The following is a 25,399-nucleotide window of genomic DNA, read 5'->3' on the forward strand; positions in this document are numbered from 1 at the left end:
CTCCCATACTTTTTGTGGTGAGCTGCCAGCCCCGCTGGTTTTCCTCTGACAACAGACCAGCAGAATAGAAAAGCACAAAGTCCAGCGGGATCTGCAGCTGCAGCAGCCTCAGGGAGAGCAGCTGCTCACATCTGGCTCCCTCTCCCTGCCCAAGGGCTTCAGCACCTCCCGAAGGGCAGAACAGCTGCAGCTGTGCTACATCAGCTGCGACAGCTTTAAGGTTAGAGTGCCCTTGTAAGGTGGGCCAACTCCTTCCCCAGGTCAAATGACAAGCTTTACAGAAGCTGGCTTCAGAACAGTTATTAAAGAAAAAGAAAAAAACACAAGAAATGAGTGAGAGAAAAACCCCAACCTTGTATTTTAGAGTGTACCACAAAGGCTGATGTAAGTAAAGGCCCATTAGACAACAAGGACAATAAAACAGCACTAAGACATAGTAATGTTTCATTTTATTTGATAGAAAGTTGCTTCAAAAATATGATCAACTATATACATTATTATATATGCTGTACATACAATTACATATACAAAATTTACATAATAGCAGACATCCTTCTGTTACATTTTATAGATGGTAGTTAATAGCATGAGATAGAACTAACATATTTCATACCTGTTTTCATCCTGATCCTATCTACAAGGAATTGTTAGGTGAGAGATGAAAAAGAAAGCAAATCAATTTGTACCCAAGCCCACACAAAAGTCTTCTCCTCAGTGCATTCTATTAGTGCTTTGCTCTAGAACAGTTAGATTTGTGCACTTCCCTTCAGCGGTATTTGGTTGATAATGTTATTTTAATTTTTTTTTTTCAATGTTCACACTAATATTATTTCTAATTTATTTCTGTAACTCAAATGTCCTGAAATCCTCCTTAAATCAAGCCAGATTTCTTCAACTTAATGTATTTTTGTTTTTCCAATCTGATTCGTTAGTTGCTTGTTTTGCTTGTTTGAAATAGATTCAGCTAACAGTACTCTCAGTTCTGGGAGAAGTACACTCAAACAGGAAAGTTATAGTCTCAAGCGTTCTCTCCTTCCCATGTCAACACACAAGACCTGAAATCAGTCAGCAAGGAAAAAAAATCCTAGAACCGTAGAATATGCTGAGTTGGAAGGGACCCATTGGGATCATCAAGTCAAACTGTGTAGGACACCCCAAGAGTCACACTCTGTACCCGAGAGCATTGTCCAAACACTTCTTGAACTCTGCCAGGCTTGGTGCTGTAACCACTGCCCTGGGGAACGTGCACCTTCCACTCCTCCTCAGGCTGTTACAGGGTCTGTGTGACTGCCAGCTGCTTCCTGGAAGAAGTGGTTTCAGATCTCAAGGGGAACTGCCCAGATACTGGGATTTTTCTGGTCCTAGTCCCATGAGGAATATTCTGCCTGTCCACCCTTTCTCTAAGCAAGGAGTTGCATACCAAAATCAAAACACAGGGAGTAGAAACTGGCAACTCTGCCCCTTACTAGTTGCTTCTGCTTAAGTGTCCTCTATTTCCAAACTGAAGGGACCAGGCACCCTCATTCTATGGACCTGATGGTCAGGGAAGAAGAGAAAGAGCAAGAGCTGCCAAACCAGCAGAGTACCAGCAGCAGAATCCCTGTAAGAAAATGGCTTCTATAACTAAATAGGCTCTCCTGGAGGACTCTTCCCTGAGCTACAAAGGAACATGGCTTCTTCCATTGCCTTTCCTACTTCGAGAGGTTAAAAAATAGCTGCTTCTTTCCGTGGATATCTTCAAAGTTTCAGTTTCATTGCCCTAAGTTTTTTTGTTTTCCAAGTTAGTAGCAGCCTTAAACATATATTTTATTTCTTCTCTGCTCATGTGGCCCTGTGCTTTCTACTCCTGTGCTGGTCACAGTCTTCATTTTACTAGGAGATCTTTATATTTTCTCTCCATATCACTATATTTTTTTTGCATTAGTATACAGTAGCTTTCTTTGATCAATTAAGCAGTTTTCCCTCAGTTGTCAAGGTGAAAGCAAGGGGAATTATGGTTCCTTATATATATTCTTTTGGTAGTACATTAAATAATGTTTTTTTCTAACTAAGGGGAACTCTACTTTTGTCCTTCAGTACAAGTTTTAATTATCACATAACATGCATATATCTTATAACATCTTAAATCCAAATATATTAATACGCCTTCATTTTTTTTGCTAGACTATGGGATTTTCATTTGTTTGACAAAAAAAAGAGTTCTCAGGCATCTGTCTCTGTCCACTGTTGGACACTACCATATATCTAGTACAATTTAGATATTATTTCTTTTTTATTTTGTACTGCTTCTTAATCTCCATTGAGCATGTGAGCTGGAATGAAACTTCAGTTATTCCTTGTCTGAATTCCTGAGATCCTGTCCACAACCTTGGTTGGGAGAGGGCGCTGGTGAGCTGCTGGCGAGTTGAGACTCCGCCTTAGAAGAAGTGGGTTTGGGACACTCTTGCTGACCTTCTGGGGTGGGAGGTGGAGGAGTCAGGCAGCTGTCACTTTGCTGAAGTTGTGCATTAGCAGCTGGTGAATCATCATCCTGCTGGTCTTGCGTACAAGGAGGAGCAGCCAAAGAGATGATGCCCTGAGGAGCAGCTGTTGAACCACTGGTGAGACAATTTGTAACTAAGTTTGAGATATTAACATTAAATGTGCAATTAGTGCTGTTCTTAGTTTCCATGCTGCAGAGTTTATTAGCTAGTTAAATAGTTTTCTTCACTGTCACATTGCCCTTTTCTTTGTTTCACCTCAGCTTCATGGATCTGAGATGGAAGCTTGTCTGTGTCATTAGATTTGACTCCAAATCTTTTCTCTTGAATCATAGTTCTACTCTGGGGAAAGGTGGAGGAGGTGGGTAATGAAGAAATAGCAGCAAGGGAGGAAATAAAAGTGATGCTGCAGCATCACCAGTTTTTAAAGTTATTAATTTGTGTGGATAAGGTTACTAAAGGTATTGCACAACAGAATTTTCTCTACCCCTCTTCTGTACTTCATTGCTGGAAGGCGGACTGAAGGAGTAACAGTGAGATTATGAGCACTTTTAGATGGTCTTGCTTTTCTTACAGAGAGTGCATGTCATCTGAGTTAAAGGAATCACCAAGTTATCTTGATTACTTACATGGTGAGTAACTGGCTTGACAGTGAGGGAATGCTTAACAGATGTAAAAAAAAGTCCATTATAAATGCATCAGTTCGAAAGACACTATTCAGGCAATATCTGAATTGATTACAAAGGATGTTGGACTGGATTTTACATAAGCACTGATCAATAACAGCCGTAAGGGCATTTTTAAAATATTAAAAGGACATTTTTGAAATATTGAGTTTAATTTGCAAGGTCTATAGGCAGTATTAAATAACAACCCAGAATTGTTTTAGGATAGTCAAGGTCTTCCTATCAAGGCTTCAGTAATACCATGTACATTAGAAGACTCAGGAATTAGCAAAATTTATGGACCCTTCTGATGAAGATAAAGATTTAAAATATTTAAGATTTTAATACTTTCAAAGAAGACAAAGTCTGTGGTTTTGTGCTGTTATGTTTTGTGCCTGTGTTAAGGACAAGGAAGAATACTGCAGTGAATCATTGCATACTGTATGTTACAAATACACAGGACCTTTGATTTATTAAGTCTTCTCACCTCTAGGAGAAAAGCATTAACATAGTAAACTTTATTTTTGCCAGGCTGATGCATTTATTTATTGTTTATAGATGGAAAAACCTGTGTATGTGGATTTTCCTAACAGATATTCTGTAAGTATTTCTCAAGTAATAATTCATAAACCACAAGTGGTCCATGGAGTACCACCAGGTGGCTTAAAAAGGAATTTTAGAATCCAAGCACTACTACTTTTCAAAAATTTGTCATAGCATAGTCAAAGATCTTGGGTTGCATCTTAGCTGTTGTTGTTTGAAGTTTTTTGTTTTGTTGTATTAATTTTTGGTTTTGTTTTCTATGAAGTGTCTTACAGTTGCAAATTTGGATTTTAAAAACATGCAGGAGATAAGTGAACCAGAAGAAGAAAAATGTTACTTCAGTACAGAAAGTCTAAGTAAGGACAAATATCTTTTCTCTGTAATCCCATTTAATCTCTTGTTCTGTTTCTTGCTCATTTCTTATTGGGTTCTTGAGCAGAGGCTGAGACAGCTGGGCCTATTTAGCCTCAAGAAGGCTGATCTTATCTATGTGCACTAATGTCTGATGGGACAGTGTAAAGTAGATGGAGGCTCTTCTTATGGGGCCTAGTTGCAGAACCAGAGGCATTGGGCAGAAATGGAAGCACAGGAGCTCCTTTCTGACCAGCAGGAAACACAGTGAGGGTGGTGGAGCAGTGGCACAGGGTGCCCAGAGAGGTGGTGGAGTCTCTGCCTTTGCACATACCCAAACTGTACATGGCTCTGAGCAACCTGGTCTGGGTGACCCTGCTTGGAGCAGCAGGGGCTGGACCAGCCAACCTAGAGAGGTCCCTTCCAGCTCCACCATTCTGTGATATGTACATTTGGTATATGTGGCAACAGTACTGTGCAAATAGCTGACTTCACCAACTGTAGCCAAGAGTTTGGCAATTTTATATTGGTTTCATTTGCAAGGCAAAAATACCCATAATGGGTAACGTGTTGTTTAAGAATTCCTATGACACAATAATTTAGACTCTTCTGACAGTAAAGGATTGCCGGCTTAGCTCTCCTACAGTACATTTACAAATATGTACCAAAGATGTGTGATATTCTTTGTATTCACTTGTGGGTTAATTGAGGTACAACAGGTGACATGAAAATGGAATTGGCTTGTCTCTGGTGAGCCAGAGAATAAGAAAGGTAAATAATGCCAAATCTAAAATAGACATATTGAACAAAGCAACTCCTTATGTTTACTTCTGTTTTCCCTTCCTTTAATTTAATAGTCTTGTGCTGCTTTGTCTGGAACCAATAACTATTTTTGAGCAGTAATGTTAAGCTGGTCTGCTTCTGTATTACTTTTTGTGCAAGGCTATGGAAATATTTACTGGCTTAGTACTGTGTATACCAAGTAGGTAAATATGTATTGTTATCTGAATTTTAAGACTGCTTTTAGATTTTATTACTATGAAGTCATATACAGAATTACAGAGTGCAGGCATTTTTTTATTTGACTTACCAAAAGCTATGTTTCTGAAAAGCACCTGAGTTAAGATCTTTGCTTAAAATTGGCTTCTTGGTGCAATTGTTCAGTTTTTGTCCCATCATTCGCCTAATTAAAGCATCATCTGTGTTTGGAAACAACTGTTTTGTGATTCCTGCAAAATAAAGAGATTATATATATATATATATATATATATATATATATATATATGTAGAGAGAGAGAGCCTCCAAATCAAGGGAACAAGAGATGTGTGATAAAAAATGTATTTTTTGCATCTTTACAGTTCCAGCTACTTCAGCTTCCACTCTAGTTTACTTCACTATCTTTACAAACTCCTTCGTAGATTTTACACATGCCAGCTCCTGTTTTTCTCTGTGCCTTCCACATTGCTGTGCCTGTTCTTGGCAGATTCCAGAGGAACTCCAGGGCCACAAGGGCTTCTGTAGTAAGTGATTTGTACTTGCTAATCCTCTGTCCTTAGGTCCTGTTCTTGATCAGAGTCTTTTTCCTATCCTCATCAGTCCTTATGATTCTGAATCTTACTTTTTTTTTTTCCTCATTCATTTTCATTTGCAGGTGATATCACTTTTTCTAAAAATCTCCCTTCTGTTTTGCCTGGTTACATTTTTTAATGCTCAAAAATAGGACTCAACATGAGGATTGTGATTCCTGCTCCCTTCTTTTCCATCATCTTCTCTCCCCTTGATTTCTCTGCCCTTTCGTTTCATTTTAAAGTCCTACAATTTCCATCTTCTTTAAATAATCTGATCTACTAACTCATTTTCTGCAGTCCTAGAACTCTCAAGCTTCCTTCTATTTTTTCTTTTTCTCTTGTATAATGTTGACAGTTTTCTGTTTAAATTCTTGAGTATTCTCTTCTACCTTAACAAAGTTCTTTGATTTCTTTACAGACTTTGTCACTGCATTATCCACAACACGCTGTATTCCATGTCCTGATTACCTTCTCTGCCTCCCTTTTCAGTTTTGCTTAGGCCCTAGTAGGATTTAGAATCATAAAACCATTTAAGATGAAAAAGACCTTTATGATTGAGTTCAACCATTTTTCTCATCCCATTAAATATTTTTCATTTTTCTCAAATGCCATTCTGAAACTGTCTCATCTTACTGCCTCTAAATATATTTTTACCATCCTACACACTCTTTCCTTTTATCTCTCTTGACTTTGAGCCTTTTTTTCTAACAAGGTTCTTAAGGGAAAAAGGTTTTTGTAATTGATAACTTTTGAAACTGATGGCTAACTTCAACAAAACTGTACAAAGGTCCAGGAACTGGAGCTAAGCTGAGAAGGGAACCAAGAGAACTGCAGAAATCCAAGGGAATGGCAATGAGGGAGGAATTATGGTACAGTAATTAGGGCTATACAGTTCTAGTATTTAGCTATAGGTGTGAATCCAATTAAAATTTGGCTTCATATGCTTACAAAATACTGTTTTCTTTAAAGCTGTTACTTCCATCTGGAATTATTTTCTATCCTATGCACCAAATATTTTCTGCTGTAAACCTCAGCATAAATCAAATTTTGTTTGCTTCTCTGATCACTATTTCTGTCCTCTATACAGTCTCTAGCCCCTAGCGCTATTTAAAATGTCAGCATTCATAACATTCACTAAACTTCAGAACACAGCAGACATAATTTAAAATTTGATCCAAGTGTGTCCTCTTTTTGCCTCCCCTTATCTGTTATCATCAGGCTCCAAGTTTGACTGTTGCAGGTTAACCTTGCAAGGGCTAAAAAAATTTACAATATCACTGTGCCTGAGCAGTCACCTGAATAAACCCCACAGAATTCACACAATAGAAATACTACGACTTAGCATTTCACTGGCAGTATTTTTAACAGATGGTTTAAAAAAGCATGTAGCTGAAGAAGGAAATAGGAAGCAGCTCATCACGAGTACTTAACCAGCTGTTAAGCATGACAGCCCCTCCCTCCGAGAAAGCCCCCTGTCACGTCAGAGCCACACTGAGTAATGTTATCAAGTCATCACCTATGATTTCCTGAACTTCATTCTGATTCATAGCTGGTTTTGCCGCTTTATCCTTTGAAGAGGAGGACTTTGCACCGGTCAGGCTGTGTGTAGCCATGTATTCATGTGTATAAAGTGCTTGCATCAAGTCATTTATAAATTTTTGAGGTTTGCTCTTGTTACAAAGTGCAATCTGCCACTTTTCGATCTTGAACTGGAAAACAAAATTGGTCATAGGCATACCTATTGCAGCTTTCTAGAAATATTATATAGTATTACCATTGAAACATATTTTTCATTTTCTATTTTTAAACCACAATTTCAAAAGCAATCTCTGCAAACAGTGTGCTTGAGATAACACCACACTTGCATACCGCTCAGCGTTTGGGACTATACACACAGCTTGATTGTTTTCCAGAAGGAAGTGTGGGGCAGACTAAGGACCCCATGCATCCTAGCAAACCCTTCACCAGGCCATCCTTATTACTCACTAGCGGAGGCAGGACATGTTCAGATGTAGCAAAATCCTTCTGCTTGCGCTCCATGCAGGCTGGCTGTGGGCCAGTTCTGGCATGGTTTCTGTACTGCCTTGGTACCATGGAACTGTGCCCAAGCAAATATTCCTGCCTGTGAGCAGACATGCCCTAAGAACTGTGACATCTGGTCCTGGGCTTTCAGAGTGGCTTCTACATGCAGCAGTGGTACAGCCTAGGAATCTGGACTCTCCTAAAAGGCAATTTTCAGCTACCTCTACGAAGTAAGGCAGGTTGCTCAGAAAATTAGGTCCTTTTATTTCTTTGAAGATGTTAGGTCAAATTTTGTGGTTTGCAATATGCAGTCAAAACATACCACGAAAATTCTTAACAGACTTCTTTGGATTTTAGCACTCTGTGACTACACTCAAGAATGATTTGCATGGATTAACATGACCCAATGCATAATGTTTATGTAAATTATGAATGCAGATGCTGGAATCATTCTTTTGGTTGTGCCTTCATTTTTTTCATGTACAGCCTCTGTGCCTTAGATTTCTCAACCATGCTTTGTTATAATTGCAGAGACTAAGGGAACCTCTTTATTCAGTATCGCTGTATATATGTATTTCTACTTAACTGCCAGCCAGTGTCTGGAACAGGAGAAGAAACATAGCAGCTTCCAATTACAAATTAACAGTTTGAACAGAATGCTGGTATTCTTCTTAGATTATCTTTGAAATACTATCATTCCCCTTTGGCATCCAAACAATTAGGCTGGAAGTTATCCCTGGATCTCGGTGTTTTCTTCATGCATCCACATTCTGCCCTTAGCCACAGATATGCCAGGTCACTGAAATTAAAGTGAATTTGAGAGTGTACAGGACACTGAATAAAAGCTAATGCTTATAATGGGAAGAACATTCTGTACAAAAGGAGGTCATTAGTCATGTTATCAATGCAGTGATGACGAATTATTTTACTGATGGCTATTTTTTATATTACGCTATAGCAATAAACTTTATACTGTATAAAGTTTTATGCCTGAAATTTTTAACTGACCTGTTTTTCAGTCTGTTGCTCCTCATCTTCCACATTCAAAGTTATTGGTGAGCTGGAGTTACTATGCATAGCTGCATAGGAATCTGCTAATGGATTGTGAGATGCCTTCCAAACAGCATGTGGATGCAGACTGGACGTAGATGATGTCACTCCTCCTTTGAGCAGCGCTTCAGCCATCCCTACCAGCTCCTCAAAATGAGTGACTGCCTGTGGCAACACTGAAATCAGATGAAAAGTGAGGGGTAAAATAGGAATTGAAGCTTTCAGATGCCAATTACATAAGCAGAGATATTTTTGCAATTAGATTCCTGTCATAATGCAAAAGACTCAATCAGCAAAGACATTTCAATTTCAAAAATTACTTTTTTTCCTCCTCTCTCAAATGCTTTCCTGCCATTCTGCTGTCCCCACCCATGGGGCCTTAGAATTGAGGCCATAGAAACTGGCCTCAGTTTCTAGAATATATGAGTTCATCAATATGTCAATATCAATTCAGTGCAAGGCTAAGAGAAATGATTAGTTTATGTCCATCATGGCACAAAACAGATTATTTATCTTTTCTTTTTACAATCGCAAAGTCTCTACAAGTCCCTAAAACTACTGAATATGGGCTAAGTGAGGTCTCATTTTTTTTTCCCCTCAAAGAAGTTACACAGACTGTAGAGGCTTTTCCTTTTTTTAATCTATAGAGAATATGTTTTAAATAACTTTTCCTCAAAGTAATATTGTCAAATGTAAACTTTTATTGCATCCATTAAGAAGAGTCAATGCAGAGCAAAAGGGGTGTAGATGACCTGTCAGCAAGATACAGGATCACTATTACAGAATTAAATAACAGATTAAATTACAGAAAATACTGTAAAAGACTAAGATAATTGTTCAGGATGCATGGTAAATTGACTTATATGTGTGAAAAAAGTTGTCAGACACTAAGAAATTGTTTACAAATAATATTTTAAAAGGTGGAGATGAATGATTCAAACCAAGATGAATAATGTAAGAAATGCAGTCAAGTGGGAAATGAAAATGATAAACAGTTGCAAAATCATCTGACAATAAAAAAACAGATACCAGACTGTCTAGGGATGGTATGGTGTAGCTGTAAATCCTCTTTAAACCTTGTTCATTCTCTACCAGTCTGAAATTTTGAATTCAGTTTTGGCTGCCTCAGAATAAGGGACAGGGACAAGTGAGTGGTGCTTCAGAGATGATCACTAGAAGATGAAGGATTCATTTACAGAGGATAAAATATTTCATCTCTGGCAAAGAATTAAATTAGGTGCATCTGAAACTAATTCAGATTATCAGTAATGAGAAATCACCAAAATAATTAGAAATAAAGTAATTTCAGAAGAAATTAAATATCATTTGATCAAGAAAGACTGCTAATAAATAAGGTCAGTTGGACTGGTCAGTGGAGTATTTGAGCTTAGCCAATGGTTACACAGCATGCAGAGAGGTTCTCTTGGGAACTGCTGGCAGGATTTACACAGATTTTTTCATTTCTAACTCTATGATTGCATGGCCTCTGTGTAAGACAGTAAGTGCTGCTGGAATTAAATGCTGCCATGTATCACAGACTTGGATGCTAATGGTAGGCCTTGATCATGTCAGGTGCTTGAGCATCCATAATTCCCATCCAAATGGCCTCTTATAAATCAAGCTTTTCCTGACCTTCAGGCTTTCCTCTTCATCAAAATACTCCTGACTTTACCTTGAAGCATCACCAGGGACTGCCTTAGGCGGCAGTTTTCTCTCATGGTATCTGTCAGCTTCCTCTTGAGACTTTTAATTTTGGCACATAGTTCTACCTTGGAGAGTTGAAATAAAGGCTCTTCATCATCACTGCTACTTTCACTATATAGAAAGTTGCTTCCTGAGTATGGTTCTCTCTGAAAAATACCCCAAATAACTGTGATATCTAGAACAACAACAACATAAAATCAAAGCATCAAAACTAACATTAAAATATCTGGTTAAATCAAAAATTTCTTATGTATAAACAGACTCAGTGCATTTTAATAAAAGCTGTTACCAAACATAGGTATTAGTATTCTTAGTGAAATTAAAAAGGAAAAGTCAGTTTAAATATGTAACTGTTAGGTACCTTTGTTCTCTATTCACCAATTTTCAAAATTCTTTCATCTTTCAAAACTGTTAATTTCACTATGGCAAAAATCCTATGGCTCCCTCAAAAATACCTTTCAGACTGCTTTTCGTTGATAGATTAACATTGCTGAAAATGGATGTTTACCTGTTTGTTAATTAAAGATGTTTCAAGTTGACTCAGGATGTTGGCAGGAGTAGATGCCTGCAATGATTTCTTTCTTTTTATATGTTTCATCATCTTCCCCTGTAAAAAGTACGTAACAGTGCCTTTGCATTCCTATAGAGCCTTTTATTACAGTACTTCATAATATACCATACATTTTTATTCACTGTGCATTTCACATTCTTGATTAGTTTTTAAAACTGTATTTGTAACTTTGTTCACTTTTATGTTTTCTTTCCCTGTATTTTGTCACTGCCGATCTCAGCACAAGGCACACCTCAGAAAATCTGGTCCCTCCCCCTTTTTATGCACTAGTCAGATTTCTGTCTTACAGGAGAAAATGCAATGGAGCTACAAAGCATCAAAGCCTTGAATAACATTCATCTCTTGACATAGAAAAGGACAAAATCCATTGGCCTAAGTAATTACTCTGACAGGTTATTGTGCTGAGGTACCATGTGAAGGCTGCCTGTATTCCTACCTTTACTATACATCTTTTGTGTGTTATATCATGGAGACTCAGTAGTTGCAGTCTCTTTCATTCCTTTATGGCCCTAACAGTATAAGGCACATAGAGACAGAAACTCACCTTTTCTTTATCCAGGTCACTGTCCTCACTTTCTGAGAATATCATTTCTATCCTCTTTCTCTTGCCTTTTCCAAGGACTTGTATTTTTGTAATTTCATCTGCTCGTAATATCTTCTGCATCATTTCCACCAGCTCTTGGGGATCATCTGAAGTGATGGAAAGAAAAAAGGCCAAAGCACAGACAATCAGGTAACTATACCTTAAAACCAGATTTCGTATCAGACAAATATTCTGGAACTGCACTCACCGCTCATGTACACAACCTTCACCAGGTGCTTTTCTGTCTTTCTTTCTCCCACAGGCCAGTTCACTAGTACATGCTCATTAGGTTTCAGAAGTCTTTCTAGTTCATTGTCGTCACAGGGAAGGTCCTGTATCCATGAAGTCTCTCCAATTTGCAGTGAATTATCATTTACAAAATCAAACAGTGTGAATTTTTTCATCATTAAGTGGCTTTCTTGTCACACAAACACTTCCTGTAGGACATCATAGGAAAAATAAGAGCCACAGGGATGTTACAAGAACACTTTAAAAAGCTCCAAACAACTCTCCTTTTGCTGAATATTGGTAATTACCTTGTATGAAAATATCCTAAGAAACTGAAAACTAGCCAAGCAGTGAGTTGTATCCCCCTTGAAAGATGTTTAACACAAATCAGACATTTGCCTCCAAAACTGTGCACAGAAGACAGCTTTCACTCACAGAGTCCTGGCTCCCATATTACTTGTGTTCATTCTGGCTGGGATCTCTACTACTACTACTACTACATTTGTCTCAGTAAAATTTTTAGTCCAGCCTCTGACTAAAAGATACATGTGTGATAGAACCTTTCCCTAGAATGAAGGAAAGTGCTAGTTTTACGTGCTGTTAAGTGGGATGTATGGTTATAATTTCATGGACAGGAAGACAATTGCAGCCACAGAAAACCAACCCAGAGCTACCCAGGACAACTGAGTGGATGAGGTATGACACATCCTGGCAGTGGAAAACTTGATGTATAAAAGAAATGACAGGCAAAGGACTGCAAGAGAGCTGGGCTGCTTCATGAGGAATAACAGCAACAAGGAGAACCCAAACCCAAGTATACAGTTAAATCATTTGCTTCGTAAAACAATACTTTTAAAGCAACACACTATTCTGGGCTTTTTAAAACACTTAATTTCTCTACCAGGAGAAGAGAACAAGTCATACTTTGTTTTCCCAGTTAGGCTGATCGCCTTTCATGAAAATGTAAATTCTATGGGAAATGTAACCAGTTCTTTTAAGTGTTGCCATTGTACTCAGAGAAGATATTTTCTACTTCAAAATTATTAGATCAATACATAGAAATCTGATTTTCAAACCTGAATCTTCTTTCCAGCAAACATGTGGTCAATTCATAAAAATGAAATACTTTCTCAGAGCTGAAAACTTATGGATTCCTAGATGTGACAGTGTGATTTGCTATTGACTTGGCCTCAATCAGTCAGAAGCAAATTTAGTGCCTCATGAAGAGGCTGTCAAAAAGGTAACTGAGAGCTAGAAAAGGAGAATTATGTGGGGCTATTATGTCAAAGTGAGAATATCTGGCTGCTCTATGAAGTAATGTCAATTTGTTTGCAGAAGCCCAGTTTGCCACTATTCCACATATCTGTGCTATGCCCCAACAGAGCGGGCTTTCCATACAGGGGTGAGCTTGTTAATTTGCAAAAGACAGCTGCAGTCCTGTCAACATGTTTACTGATACAATGGGGCAAGCAGTACAGATAAGAAATCACCATTGAAAGGAGTATTAAATCAAGCTTTTATACAGAATGTGTTTAGTGTGATAGCAGTAGGATTGTTAACTATTGCCTCATTGGAGAAAGAAGACTCTGTTTGCAAGAATTGACATTACTTTTCTTTAAAGATCAGAAAACATCCATCCCAGGCAAATTCTGGAAGTGGAAGCAGCCTGAATATCTCTGCCTAGCATGACTCACCAGAGACCCCATTCTGCCACTGATCCATGCTGGATGGATTCTCATACCACAGACATGGATTATTCAAATGAACAAACATTTGAAACATAGACAAAAAGAACACAAAGGATCAAAAAGTTTCAGCACTGACTTCACTATGAAGAGGTAAGGTCCAAACTGTAACTGCAAGATTTGTCTGAACAACAAAATACCAGATTTGAAACAGGTGGAGTATGCAATCAGCTGGGCATCAGTATTCTTCCTTCTTTTTCAAAATGCTTTTGAATATATATTTCACTCAGATTAGCATTTCTCATCTGGTTTAAAGATGCTACTTCTGCCTCTGATCAACCCAGCACAGCAAACTCCACCACTTAGTTCTTTGCTTCCCAAATGAGGCACTTTGATATTTCCTCCCTTGGCCTTGGCAGTTGTGAGCTACTTTTTTACCCTCCTAAAAGCCCACATAAAAGCAACAGAATTGTGATAAAGTTAGAGCTGCCAGTGTGCAAAATCTAACAACTGATTGATTGACTTTTATGTGGTTTTTTAATGTTTCCCTGCAGTCCTCTAACAGTTTGTCTTTTGTCTCTTATTTTGTATTGAGACAAATATTCTCTGAGCCATGGGACATTTTTGTGGTCTGAATTTGTACAGGGTTAGCAAGCCAGCCCTGGATTTCCAAAGGTACACTGAATACACAGGCTGTTCACAGCATGCAGGGCAAGCGATGATTCCCCACGGCACTAGGGTTAGTCATGTACACACTGTGCCAATACCATGCACATCAATACCAAATCCAACAGCTTTTGGAAGGTATCAGACTTGTCTACATTTTGGAACAGATTAATGAAGCCAATGGGCACGTGGACTTCGGGATGAGCCCATGAGAACAGCCTGGTGACACTAGTAGACACTGTGAAGCACATGGACAACAACATCTTACACAGTCTTTACACCAGGCAAGACCTGGATCCATAAAAATCTATCCTGACACTTTAAGCTAAGGACAATTTTTACCATGCTCATGGCAGGACATGGAGCTCAGCAATTTATCTACATTATATTTAAAGTTCTTCTGAGCTGACCAGATTCTTGCCTCTGGTCAGAGGATGTACTAACAGCTAAACCAGTTTCACTAAGGGACTTAGCAGCTGCCATGTTCTCTCAGCATGCTGAGAGAAGGAATGTTCCTGCTGTTTATAAAGGGACCAAGGCAGGAAAGCAGTTGAGGGGCAGCAACAGCAACTGGCCAGGACCACTTTTCTCTGCTGCAGCTCTACTGGACATAAGCCCAACTGCTTATGTTGTGAGTAAAATAATGAAATAATTACATCGTCAAATAAAAGGAACGGAGTGTAGTATATAAGTACACAATATATACTTATATGCAATAATATATATACACAAAATATATACTTACAATATGTAAGTATTTTCATGTTATGGAGCAATGCCTTCAGCTCCTGCAGTAGACATTAATCAAACTATGACTTTTCACAGAATTTACTGTGACAATCCATGGGCCCTGGGGATAACACCTAACTGTCTGCTGGCATCATCTCTAGCCAGTGATTAAAGGGAACGGAAAGGTAGAACAAACTGTCACTAATAAGGGAGAGGAATAGTGAAACACTTCACTTTCTTGGAAGTCCTGCAGTGTTTTCTCACCCTGACCTCCCACTGGAGTCAATGTGAACCTTGTCCAAGTCATCATGGCTTCAGATGCTTCCCTTTAAAATCTCATTTGCCAAAACAGATCAAAAGCAAAATATGATGTGTCATCAGAAAACAAACAAAAGAACCTGGGGACTGAGATTAACCTTACCAAACTTTTATTGCCTTAAAAGGGAGAAGTTGTCTAGCCACATTTGGCTCAGTCACTGCAGAAAGGAGGTGATTCATCTTACCCTATGACACGTGTCTGAAAGAGAGCAGATGACCTTCTGTCTGGGAGAGCCTCTTTCTCTCTACTCAGTGACTACAGGGTTGGTGTGTCTCCTTACAGAAGCTGGCTTGGTCCCTCCCATGTTGTATTAGCTTCTCATGGTTTTGAATGGATTTTGAATAGTAGGATAGATTCCAGTAGACCAGCAGAAGCTATAGAGAGCTGAAAAGATGGCATATGAAATCCATTAAAGTATCTCTGGTTCTCTGTTTTAAATCTTTCTAGTATAGTTCTGCAAGTCTTCAAGTAAGATTTCTGACACTGAATGCTTTGTTCAGTGTTCATGTGGAGGAAACATTATCATTCACAGGCATTACCTTGTGTGCAGCTACTAATGACAGAAACAATTATATGACCTTTGAAAGCCACTTATGCTTTACAAGTTACTTAATTATGCTATATGCTCCATTTGAAAACACAACTGATTTGAGTAATATACTGAAACACAGATTTATGATTTTTCACTATTCTAGGTCATTTGTAGAAGGGGAAAAAGAAAAAAGGAGTCATATAATTTAAAAGTTCTGCAGAGGAAACATTAATTGGAGTCTTAATTTTTACAAACAGGTTAACACCTCACATACTGCACAAATGCTATAAATTTATAATTTTGATATTATTACTAAGGCACACAAAAAGCCAGAACAAAACCAAACCAAACCAAAACCATGCAAGAAACCCCAAGCCACCAAAATCCACACAGGTCAGATAGTGTGTTCCATTCAGCCAGAGAACTGGCAGATGGCATGCTGAGATCATTATTTCTCTTTTCTTTCAGTAAACACAGTGCAAAGTGTTACAAGTTTACAAAATGATATTGCATACCCACTTGACGAGTCTGGTTCTGTTGGCTTAAAACAGGACTTTGAGACTGGTTTCAGCAAATAAAGAACTGTACCACAGATCCATAATCACAGTAAAGGTCAGGCTTACTACAGAGTTGCCTTAAGTCGGTGAAGAACTGATGAGACTGGTTGAGAAAAACATGAGATGTGCCACTGCTTATCTTATACCTGACTTGAGTAAGGTATAAGGACTGAATGATGCCTGGGTGAAGTGGAAGTCTCAGAGAAGCCCCAGAGAGAACCTGCACCTCTCTACCAGGCACTGTGCATAACCAGCCTTGTTATAAATGTGGTCCTTTTAAGGATACAAGGATGTACTCCAAGACTTTCTAGTGAAGGTCAGACAGCCTTTACTGCCACTTCAGCAGGTGAAAGAGGACCAAAGTGTTTATTCTACCTTTGGTATCAACTATAAATTCTGAGAGAAAATAACCAAGACCCTCATTAAGCCCTATTTTCATATTAACTTTTGCATCCTAAGAATGCAAATTAAGAGAAGTGAAAACACACCTTACATGTACAATCATAACCATCAAAACCCCACTATAACATAAAGGAAGGGTGATTTTGGGGCAAAGAAGAAAATGAGAGAGAGGGGGAAACACCTCTGCCTACTTGGGATTGGTTGATGGACTGTCCTCCCCTGAAGGGATGCCTCTAAGTGAGCTTTGTGCCTCCAGTGCATTGCAAAGACTCATGAATATTTTTATATTTCTATCTATATATCACTAATAGATCTCTGTTACTACCAACTGCTGCAAGTGAAACACTGTACTTACTGAAATCTTATCACCAAAAATCCTGAACCTGCTTTCCTGTTACTTCAGTAAACTATACTGTTTGTGAATCTGGACTGTGAAAGTTTTCATTGAACTCAGAAACTCAGATCTATAGTACTGAACTGATAAACTGCACTATTTGCAAGTCTGTGATCATGCAAGTTCTTACTGAACTCCACCAGGCTGGTAATGCTGAACCAGTTCTAATCAGAAACTAATCCCAGCTGCACACAACTCCTCTGATCTTTGAGGACCAGGTGGAATGCAAGAGGATTGATTTTAGGCAAAATGTCTGTAGCCTTAATGCAATACATAATGAAAACATAAAAAAGCTAACATTTTATTATGTACTAACATTTTGTATTATTTACCTTCTGAGTTCAGCCTTCAATTATCCCAGTTTTCCTTGGGAAAAAACCAAACCAAAACCCAAACTTAACTGGTCTTAAAAATAATCTATCTCATAAAAACCTATTTATTTCCAATTCAGCATAAGTCGTAGTGACAGATTTGGTCTGTGTTACTTACACTAAGACATTTTACACTGGACTTGTCAGAATATTAAATACAATGTTGAAGGAAAACTTGGGCTTCACTGAAGTCTCAAAATTCCCAATAGAAAGTGTATGATGGAAAACATGACCATATTTAAATAAGTTAGATGCTTATTAGATGTGTTACAGGTTCTAATATTTTGCTGTTGTAGGTTCTAATCCTTTTTACCTGAAACCAGTGAAAGTAAAAAGATTTACTAATGAATTCAGTGGAATTAGGTCCTGTCAGAATACAAAAGTGTGTTACTTCTCAAAAGATTTACAGTGCAATATCTTAGTCATTTCTGGAAAAAGATGATTCAAAAGCACAAATCTGCTGCTCTCAGCTGAGAAATACAAAGTACAGATTTTCTAGAATCATCAGTATTGCTGCATTCCAAATTCAGCTGGGAATCTGGGGGAGCATCTATCAGAACACTACTGCAACTCTTAAGACTATAAATGCACTGAAATGACCCCACTTATCTTCCACAGGAAGGATAAAACTCTATGATTTTATTCCTGATATTCAAAAGGTCACTTCCTCACTGCAGATCACTATCCTGGTGTGACTTGCTGTGAAATAACCTGAGATACTTTTCTAAGAAGTGATGCTATTCATGGTAAAGCAGCAGCTCTGGCCTTATTTACCCAGATGGCCTCCTTGACTTTAAAGCCTCAGCAGCATTTACAACTCACAGGATTACACAGAGAACTTAGTGCAAACCTTGTACCACATTCTAAAATCTATTGAGTGACCCAAGGAATTCATGAAACCATTCTTACTTTTCACAATAGTGCCCTCCTCCTATGTTCTAGCAACCTAGGAATTGTATAAAATAATATTAATATCTAAATATGCCAAAGTCCTTTCTGGGATTGTGGCTTAAATCAAAAGCTTGAAGAAATCTACTGGAAAAGCTCTGATTTTTGCATCAAACTATTATTTTATGCGTTAAATTGAGTGACAGGAAAGGCTGAATAATGAATTTTTAAGCAGGTATATTTACTATGTCTGGATGTACTAAACTTTTGTTCTAACCAATAATTTGTTCAACTATCAGTGAAACATGGCATTCAATTTAATCCATTTAATGGATTTCAAGATAAGCTAGCATCATTACTGGGTTTTTAGTACAGGATTCAATTCTGCATTAATATGCTTACATTTAGGTATCAGTGGTGCACCAGGTGTCTTAAGTTATTGCTGTAATCACTGGAGATACAGGGGTCAATTTGGCTTTCTAAGCAGGTGTCTAGCACCACTGTTATTTGCTTGGCCTTCAGCTGCAAGTAGCTTCTAGAAGTACAAATCTCCCACAGGTTTTTTATAACAACTGTCATCCTTTTTGGAGTTGAGTCAGCCTTGAGCACCTCCAGCAGTCATAAGTGTGAAGCCCCTGCTCAACACAGTTAAAGCTTCCTGGAGAGCAATTCAGCTTTTTTCAACTGCTGTAGGGTTCAATTCAGTGGCCTAAAAATAAATGCATGGTGCAATCTTAGATACTGTGCATTATTATGGCTGGCCTCCAGCTGCCTCTTCTGATGGGCACAGACTTCACACAGGGCTTGGACCCTCTTCTGGGCTTACAGTGGTGGTTACTAACTCACCTCAAATGGCACTAAACACTAATTCAGGGAAATGCATTGTTCTCTGAGCCTCAATGATTTAACCGAGTTTAAATAGGAGCCTAGATATCTCATGTGCCTATAAACCATGTACATTAAATTATCTGTATTTCAATCCCACACTCAGGAAAAGATTCACATTGAGGTAACCAAATGCCAAGTAAGATGCAGGAAGCTATCTTAATTCTACATGACAGATTAGTATCTTTATTAAATAGCTATATTCAGCTTTATTCACAGATGACAGATGGAGAACTAATACTCGCTTCAATTTGGTTGTTCATAAATGCCATGCACAATAAAATATATTAATATACAAACCAAGAAATAAAGCTCTTTATCTATTGAGATGGATGAAATACCTATGCTACAGGAGTTTGAATAATCCCAAGAAAACTTGTTTCATGCAGGTTAATATAGCAAACACTTAGAAGCAGTAAGTAGCCTGGAAGGAGAAACAGTCAACGTGGCTTTGTAAAGTCACACACTTGGCTATGCTCATTGTGACCTGGCTTGGGTAATCTAATGCAATCCATTTTAACAGCTCCCAAATTATAAACATTAAAGAACAGTGATTCATCACTTATCTTGTCTAAAGATGTTTATGGGATCATTAGACAAAGTTTGACTACATGCAAATCTGTGCTGAGGTGCAATAATTGTGTACTTGCTCCATGCAACAGCCCAAGCAGTCAAATAAGCTTTTCCTAAAAGGCTGAAAAAATAGACATACTTTCCATATGCAACAAATGCACTTTCAAATTAGACTTATTCAAACAAGCCCTCTGATAACCTGATATGAGAGGCTATAAGAGGATGTGTCTTACTATTTTTATAACGTAGTAGACTTTTTTCATAAGACTATATCTTTCATTCTACCCCAAAGTGTTACTGTTGGTGGCATTCTCCATTCAACTCTTAAAAGCAAAAAAGTGAAATAGCAGCTAGAAAATTCCAGGTTTGATTTCTGGTCAGTATTTAATAACTTAGCAGCATATTTACTATCTCTACTTCTATGTCTTTACTGGCTGTCATAGGTGTGTTATCCTGGATGAGAAGTCATGCCCGATTAATACTCAAAGTGCTTGCTCTTGTACTCTAAAGCTCTTCCCCAGTTGCTCTGGTTTTGCAGCATTTTGGTAGGTAGGAGGAGAAAAAAAAAAATCTGCATTACTATTAAAGGTCATGAACTAGAAAAAGAGACATATATATTGTCCCCTTACTCCAGGGAATATTACTTCAACTAAGAATAATTCTGCATGCCCTTAAGAGAATTGACAGTAACACATCTTCCCTGCAAGGATAAAAACCTCAAAAGTTACTAGAGCAGTTTTTTTCCCTTCCTGCAAAATTAAATGTCTTTTCACTGTACGTAGTCCAACCTAACTTTATAAAGTAATATAATAGTGGAATGACCAATGTTGTGTATCAGTCTGAAACAATCCTTAAACAACTTTCAATTATATAGTTAAAATACTAATGAAGTGCAATTCCCTCTGGGATGTAAGACTACATATAGATTGACAACTGCTACTTTAAATACTGCCAAAAATGAATACAGAGCAAATTTCAGCCAAGGACAAAGGGGCACACTGATGCTGCAATAAAAAAAAAGTGCCATAGGAACTTCAGCAGTATATTTCCATCTAGACTCAAGAACAGCCTTTCTGTGTACAAAGTCAATTTATGCCCACAGAATTCCTGCCAGCATTTTCCCAGCAATACTATGAACCATGAGTGTACAACTGTACGGCTCATTCTCCATTTGATTTACATTCAGTCTAATAAGCAGAGGAAATTTAAATACACAAATAGTTTGAGCTGATGAACAATAATAATAATAATTACCTCTACATATATAAAACTGACAATTTGATTTTATGTGGTCACCTATGACACCTGCAGAAGGCAGGATGTTCCAGCCATGGAGGGGTTCAGGCTGTAGCACTGGAATCACAGGGTTTGGTCTTGAGTAAATCATACAACCTTTAAATTTATAGTTCACCTTTTCTTTTCAAGGCATCTGAAATAATAATACACATTTACCTAAATTCAAAGATATTGTGAGAATCAACTAATGCTAGCGTGCCTTTTAACCATACGAAGCACTGTGTGGAGTAAACAATTTAGCAAGTTTTGCAGGATGAAGACTTGTAATAACCCTGCTGAATTTGGAATGTATTTCAGATAACAGATTTCTTTTAAATGGGCTGCCTATATCAAGCCAGCAAATATTATTCTTTCACCACAAGAAAGTGTTTTATAAGGTTTAATCAACTACTGGAAACTCACATTTCCTATGGTATATTTAAGCTGCTAGTGTAGCACTGGTGGCATCATGTAATCTGTGAGTAGAATATTGAGGGGGAAAGTCAATTATTTCATCAAAAGAAGCTGATAACACTCATTCTATGATGTCTTCTGTATTTTATTTGCTTGCCTCATTGGTTTTGACTGTATTTACTCTGGTTCTTGTTTGATGAGGAAAAACCCAAATATTTTGTTAGAAAATATTAGATGATTAGAGAGCCCTTCTAACCAGTTAAGCAGTCATTTCGGCAGGATATTTTACTCAATTATAATTAATTTGTACAAACACAGTCCTTAAAGCATACCTACATACCAGTGAAAAGAGATGATCTCACCCTTCCACTCACTCAGCTACTCTTCTGAAACCATTTCATGCATCATCTCGTATTTTTATGTCCACATCACCAGATCCAGCATGTGACCTTTTTCCCTCCCACTGACACAGGGAGTCTTACAATGAGGTCCACAAGGCCTCAGTCTCCAGGAGCAGAGAGGTGCCTCCACAGAGCTGTGGAGTGCCCTTGAATCCCATGGCTAACAGTGGGGAAGGTCAGCAGACTTCTGAAGACATGGTTTTTCCACTCAAAATGCCATCACATTTTCTTTTTGCTTTTTTTTTTTTTTTTTTTTTTTTTGCCTGTCAGCCAAACCTATGGCACTCAGCAAGAATTTTTAGTTTCTTTTAAAAGGTGTGGCTGAACATCACCCTAATTATCAAGAAATATGCACTGTCCCAGAGACTGTACTGCAATTCTGCAAGCAGGAGAAGGGTAAGGGAAGAAAGGATGTCTTCTTTCAGCCTTGCTAGGTAAGACTGCTAAGTCAGAACAGGCTATCATGAGAGACCAGCTGAACAAATACTTCAGGGGAAAACTGCCTTGTCTCCCGGCAGGAGGGCTGCTGCTGCTACAGCACATTCCCTGTTCAACTCTTACCTTAAACTGCAGGAGTTTGACACAATTTCCTTGTTGTTTCCCTACCACACTCAATTTTGGAAAATAGGTAAACTGCATTCAAGAGTAACAGTGACCACAGAAACATCCTCCTGTGCCTTTCCACTTCCAAACATTTGCTGGTCACCTCTTCTCTGGGTTCTCTGAACCAGAACTTTCCTTTTTCATTCCCCTGACCAAATACTTATCATGACCTCCTCCCTCAGTATTGCTCAAGTGAAAGGCTGCTTCCTTCACTTCTGCCAAAAGCTTCAGCTATGCCAGTGACTTTGTCACTGCTCTGTTTGCCTGTGGTGCCCATCAAAACAAGCATCTGCAGGACCCTGCATCCCACTGCTCACAACTCTGCAAAAGTGCATTCACATTATGTGTAGTCTGAATTGGCAGCAGGACCCCTTGCTAATTACAGAACCAATAACTGCCTTCTTAGATTATAAAGCACTTAATTCCACTTCTCAACAACTTCTGATCTCCCCTCCCATTCCACTCCCTGTGATCAGTTAATCTCAAGACTTTGTTACCTTCTTTCGCTTCTTCTCTGCAATGGCTTCACCTCCAGGATTTCCCTTCTGAGGTCAAATCTCAGATGAGAAGTTTTGTTTTAACCTTCTCTCTTCATTTCTTTTGTCTTCTCTGTTTATTATCCTTAAGATTTAGGAAAAGTCCCCTAAAAAACATTCTGTAAAGAATCTTAGATTAAAAGTGTGATACATATAAAACTTCTCTTAAATTCTCTTTATTACTATTTGGGAAAAAAAATCTACCCATTATCATTTGCTTATTTTTAATGTGTAGTAACTTGACCAATTTAAACATTATTCAACATGGAATTGATATTTTAACCACACTACCATACCCTGCAGTATTTAACAAGCACAGAGCAGTAATAAACACAAATAAAGCTAGAGCAGCAATTTGGTATACATGTGAGATAGTTGACTCAAAACCCTGGAGCAGCAGCTCTCTAAAAAATCATGCATGTCAGCAGTAAACTGTACTCTCTTTTGCATTTGAAAAAAAAAATAAATTAAGCAGCTGTCATGAAATTTATTACATCCTTGCAGAAAAACATTATCCTCAAGACATCAGTGAGCTCTATCATCTAGAAGGGAAAAGCTATAAACTTTAAACTAAAAAGCTTTCACTAGAGATTTGTCTATCAGATGATTTCTATGCACTATTACCCGAGAACAACGTGAAAAGAACCGTCCCCCCTCAGTTCTCTGTGATTTACCGTGCTGTCACTGCCGTGCTACTTTTGCTCTATCATCCCACTCTGAAACAATAAATCAGCGCAGAGCTAAAGGTGTCGAAAAGTTTCCTGCTCCTGCAATATCCTGCAGCGTGGCACTGCAGCACGATGCCAGGAGGATCACACCAATTTGCTTCATGTTTCAGTGAGGCAACGTGGACTGTTTGAATAATCTCCAGGTAATCTGCATTAAAACCATTCTACTGCAGTGTACTGCGGTATTAGGAAAGATTTCAATATTGCACCACGTGATGCAACACAACCCTACAGCATTTGGCAGTTTTTAGACAGTGAGGGAAAGCTTCAAATCCATGGCTGCAATGTAGCAACTTTCCATTTTACAAAGTAATAGGACAGACTATTTTGGCTCACTCTGTTGGTGTACAGCATGAAATGATACAAATTTCCTGGAATAAATTATTATAGACCTAAATCCCATTTTTTTTCTTTTTTTACTTACACCACCCCCACTAGCATGAGCATCTTTCAATGATAATAAATTTCCCTAACCTTAAGGGCAAAGTGTTACAATGTTATTAGCCCAGTGATATATTAATTTTACTAATCTAGACATTATTTTTCCTCTTCTTATTCAAGCTACCATAGATACATTTCCCTGTCTTTCCAGCTTGCATATTTTTTAGTTTAACTTAAATTTACACATATGCTTTTCTGTACCTTTATGTCAGTCACATGAAGAAGTAACATTTCAGTGTTTCTCCAGTATTTACACAGAGATTTTAATTATTTTTGTGAAGTTTTGGAAATGTTTTTCCTATTTATGTGCTCACCTCAAAGATGCATGAAAAGCACGTGAGTTTTGCTTTGAAGGAACCTTATCCCCCAGTGAGTAAATGCAATGTTGCAAAGAAAATCAGCAAGTGATTTTTTTTTCTGCGTGTATGTGAGAGAGTTCAGAACTGCATTTTCAAACACCCCTGAAACAGTTTTTGAAAGTCTGGACTACCTACAGAGGTAGAAAGAGCGACACAGGTGAACTCTTGTTATCATCTGCATTAGCGTGCTGCTGATGGCAGGATTTTGGTGCTGCAGCAGCTGCGGCCGGGCGGTGAGCGAAGGGCGCGGGGCTGACATTGGCTGCAGCGCGTTGCGGTCCCTGCAGGTGCTGCTCGGCACAGCCCCGCCGCCTTTCGCCTCGGGCACGGCCGGGCAGCGCGCACCCTGTCAAACATCGGGGACACGGGGCAGCGCCGCCAGGGCCCTGCTCACCTTGTCAGGATGGATGGCATTATCATTTCCCAATCCCTTTCCCGAGGAAATCGGCCTCGACCAACGCCTCGGCTCCAGGGTACGCCACAGACTCCCTTCCCTCCCGGATGGACCGCGCAGCGCTGGCCGCTGCCGACACCCCGCGCCCCTGGGTCGCAGCCCCCTTTTCCCACGGGAGGTCCCCCGGTACCTCGCAGCAGCCATTTTCCGACTCTCTCAGCAGCTCCAGCGGTGATGTCACCTGCCGAGGCCCCTCGGCGGCGGGATGCACCGCTCCGTGTTCCTTCCTCCCTCCTGACACCGGCGGCACCTTCTTCTTCTTTTTCCTCCTCCTCCTCCTCTTCCACCTCCTCCTCCTCCTGCCGCCCGGCCCCGCCGTGCCCGCGCCGGCTGCCATGCGGCGCCCAGCCCCGCCCCGCCCGCCGATGCCCGCGGGCGCTCCGGCTCTGCCCGCCGCGCTCCCCGCTCCCGGCAGCCGTGC

The 25,399-nt window shown here is 39.0% G+C and overlaps 1 protein-coding gene across 4 annotated transcripts; it reads right to left on the reverse strand.

Moving 5' to 3' along the window:
* Positions 1-677: 677 nt before the first annotated feature.
* BEND6 (BEN domain containing 6) lies at positions 678-25,239 on the reverse strand. Of its 4 annotated transcripts, XM_015623209.2 has the most exons (11): positions 25,109-25,239; positions 22,958-23,115; positions 15,350-15,549; positions 11,747-11,975; positions 11,500-11,645; positions 10,893-10,991; positions 10,353-10,530; positions 8,639-8,856; positions 7,125-7,317; positions 5,130-5,268; positions 678-2,597 (listed from the first exon to the last, which is right to left on the reverse strand). In XM_015623209.2, exons 4-11 carry the CDS (start codon positions 11,943-11,945, stop codon positions 2,330-2,332), a joined length of 1,440 nt encoding a protein of 479 aa, XP_015478695.1. In that variant the 5' UTR covers positions 11,946-11,975; positions 15,350-15,549; positions 22,958-23,115; positions 25,109-25,239; the 3' UTR covers positions 678-2,329. The 4 variants fall into 4 exon arrangements, with proteins under 4 accessions (XP_015478695.1, XP_015478697.1, XP_033368893.1 ...); XM_015623211.2 differs by lacking the exon at positions 15,350-15,549; XM_033513002.1 differs by lacking the exon at positions 15,350-15,549 and having other exon boundaries at positions 2,438-2,586.
* Between the last annotated feature and the right edge of the window lie 160 nt (positions 25,240-25,399).

The sequence above is a fragment of the Parus major genome, chromosome 3 (assembly GCF_001522545.3).
Source record: "Parus major isolate Abel chromosome 3, Parus_major1.1, whole genome shotgun sequence".
Lineage (NCBI taxonomy): Eukaryota > Metazoa > Chordata > Aves > Passeriformes > Paridae > Parus > Parus major.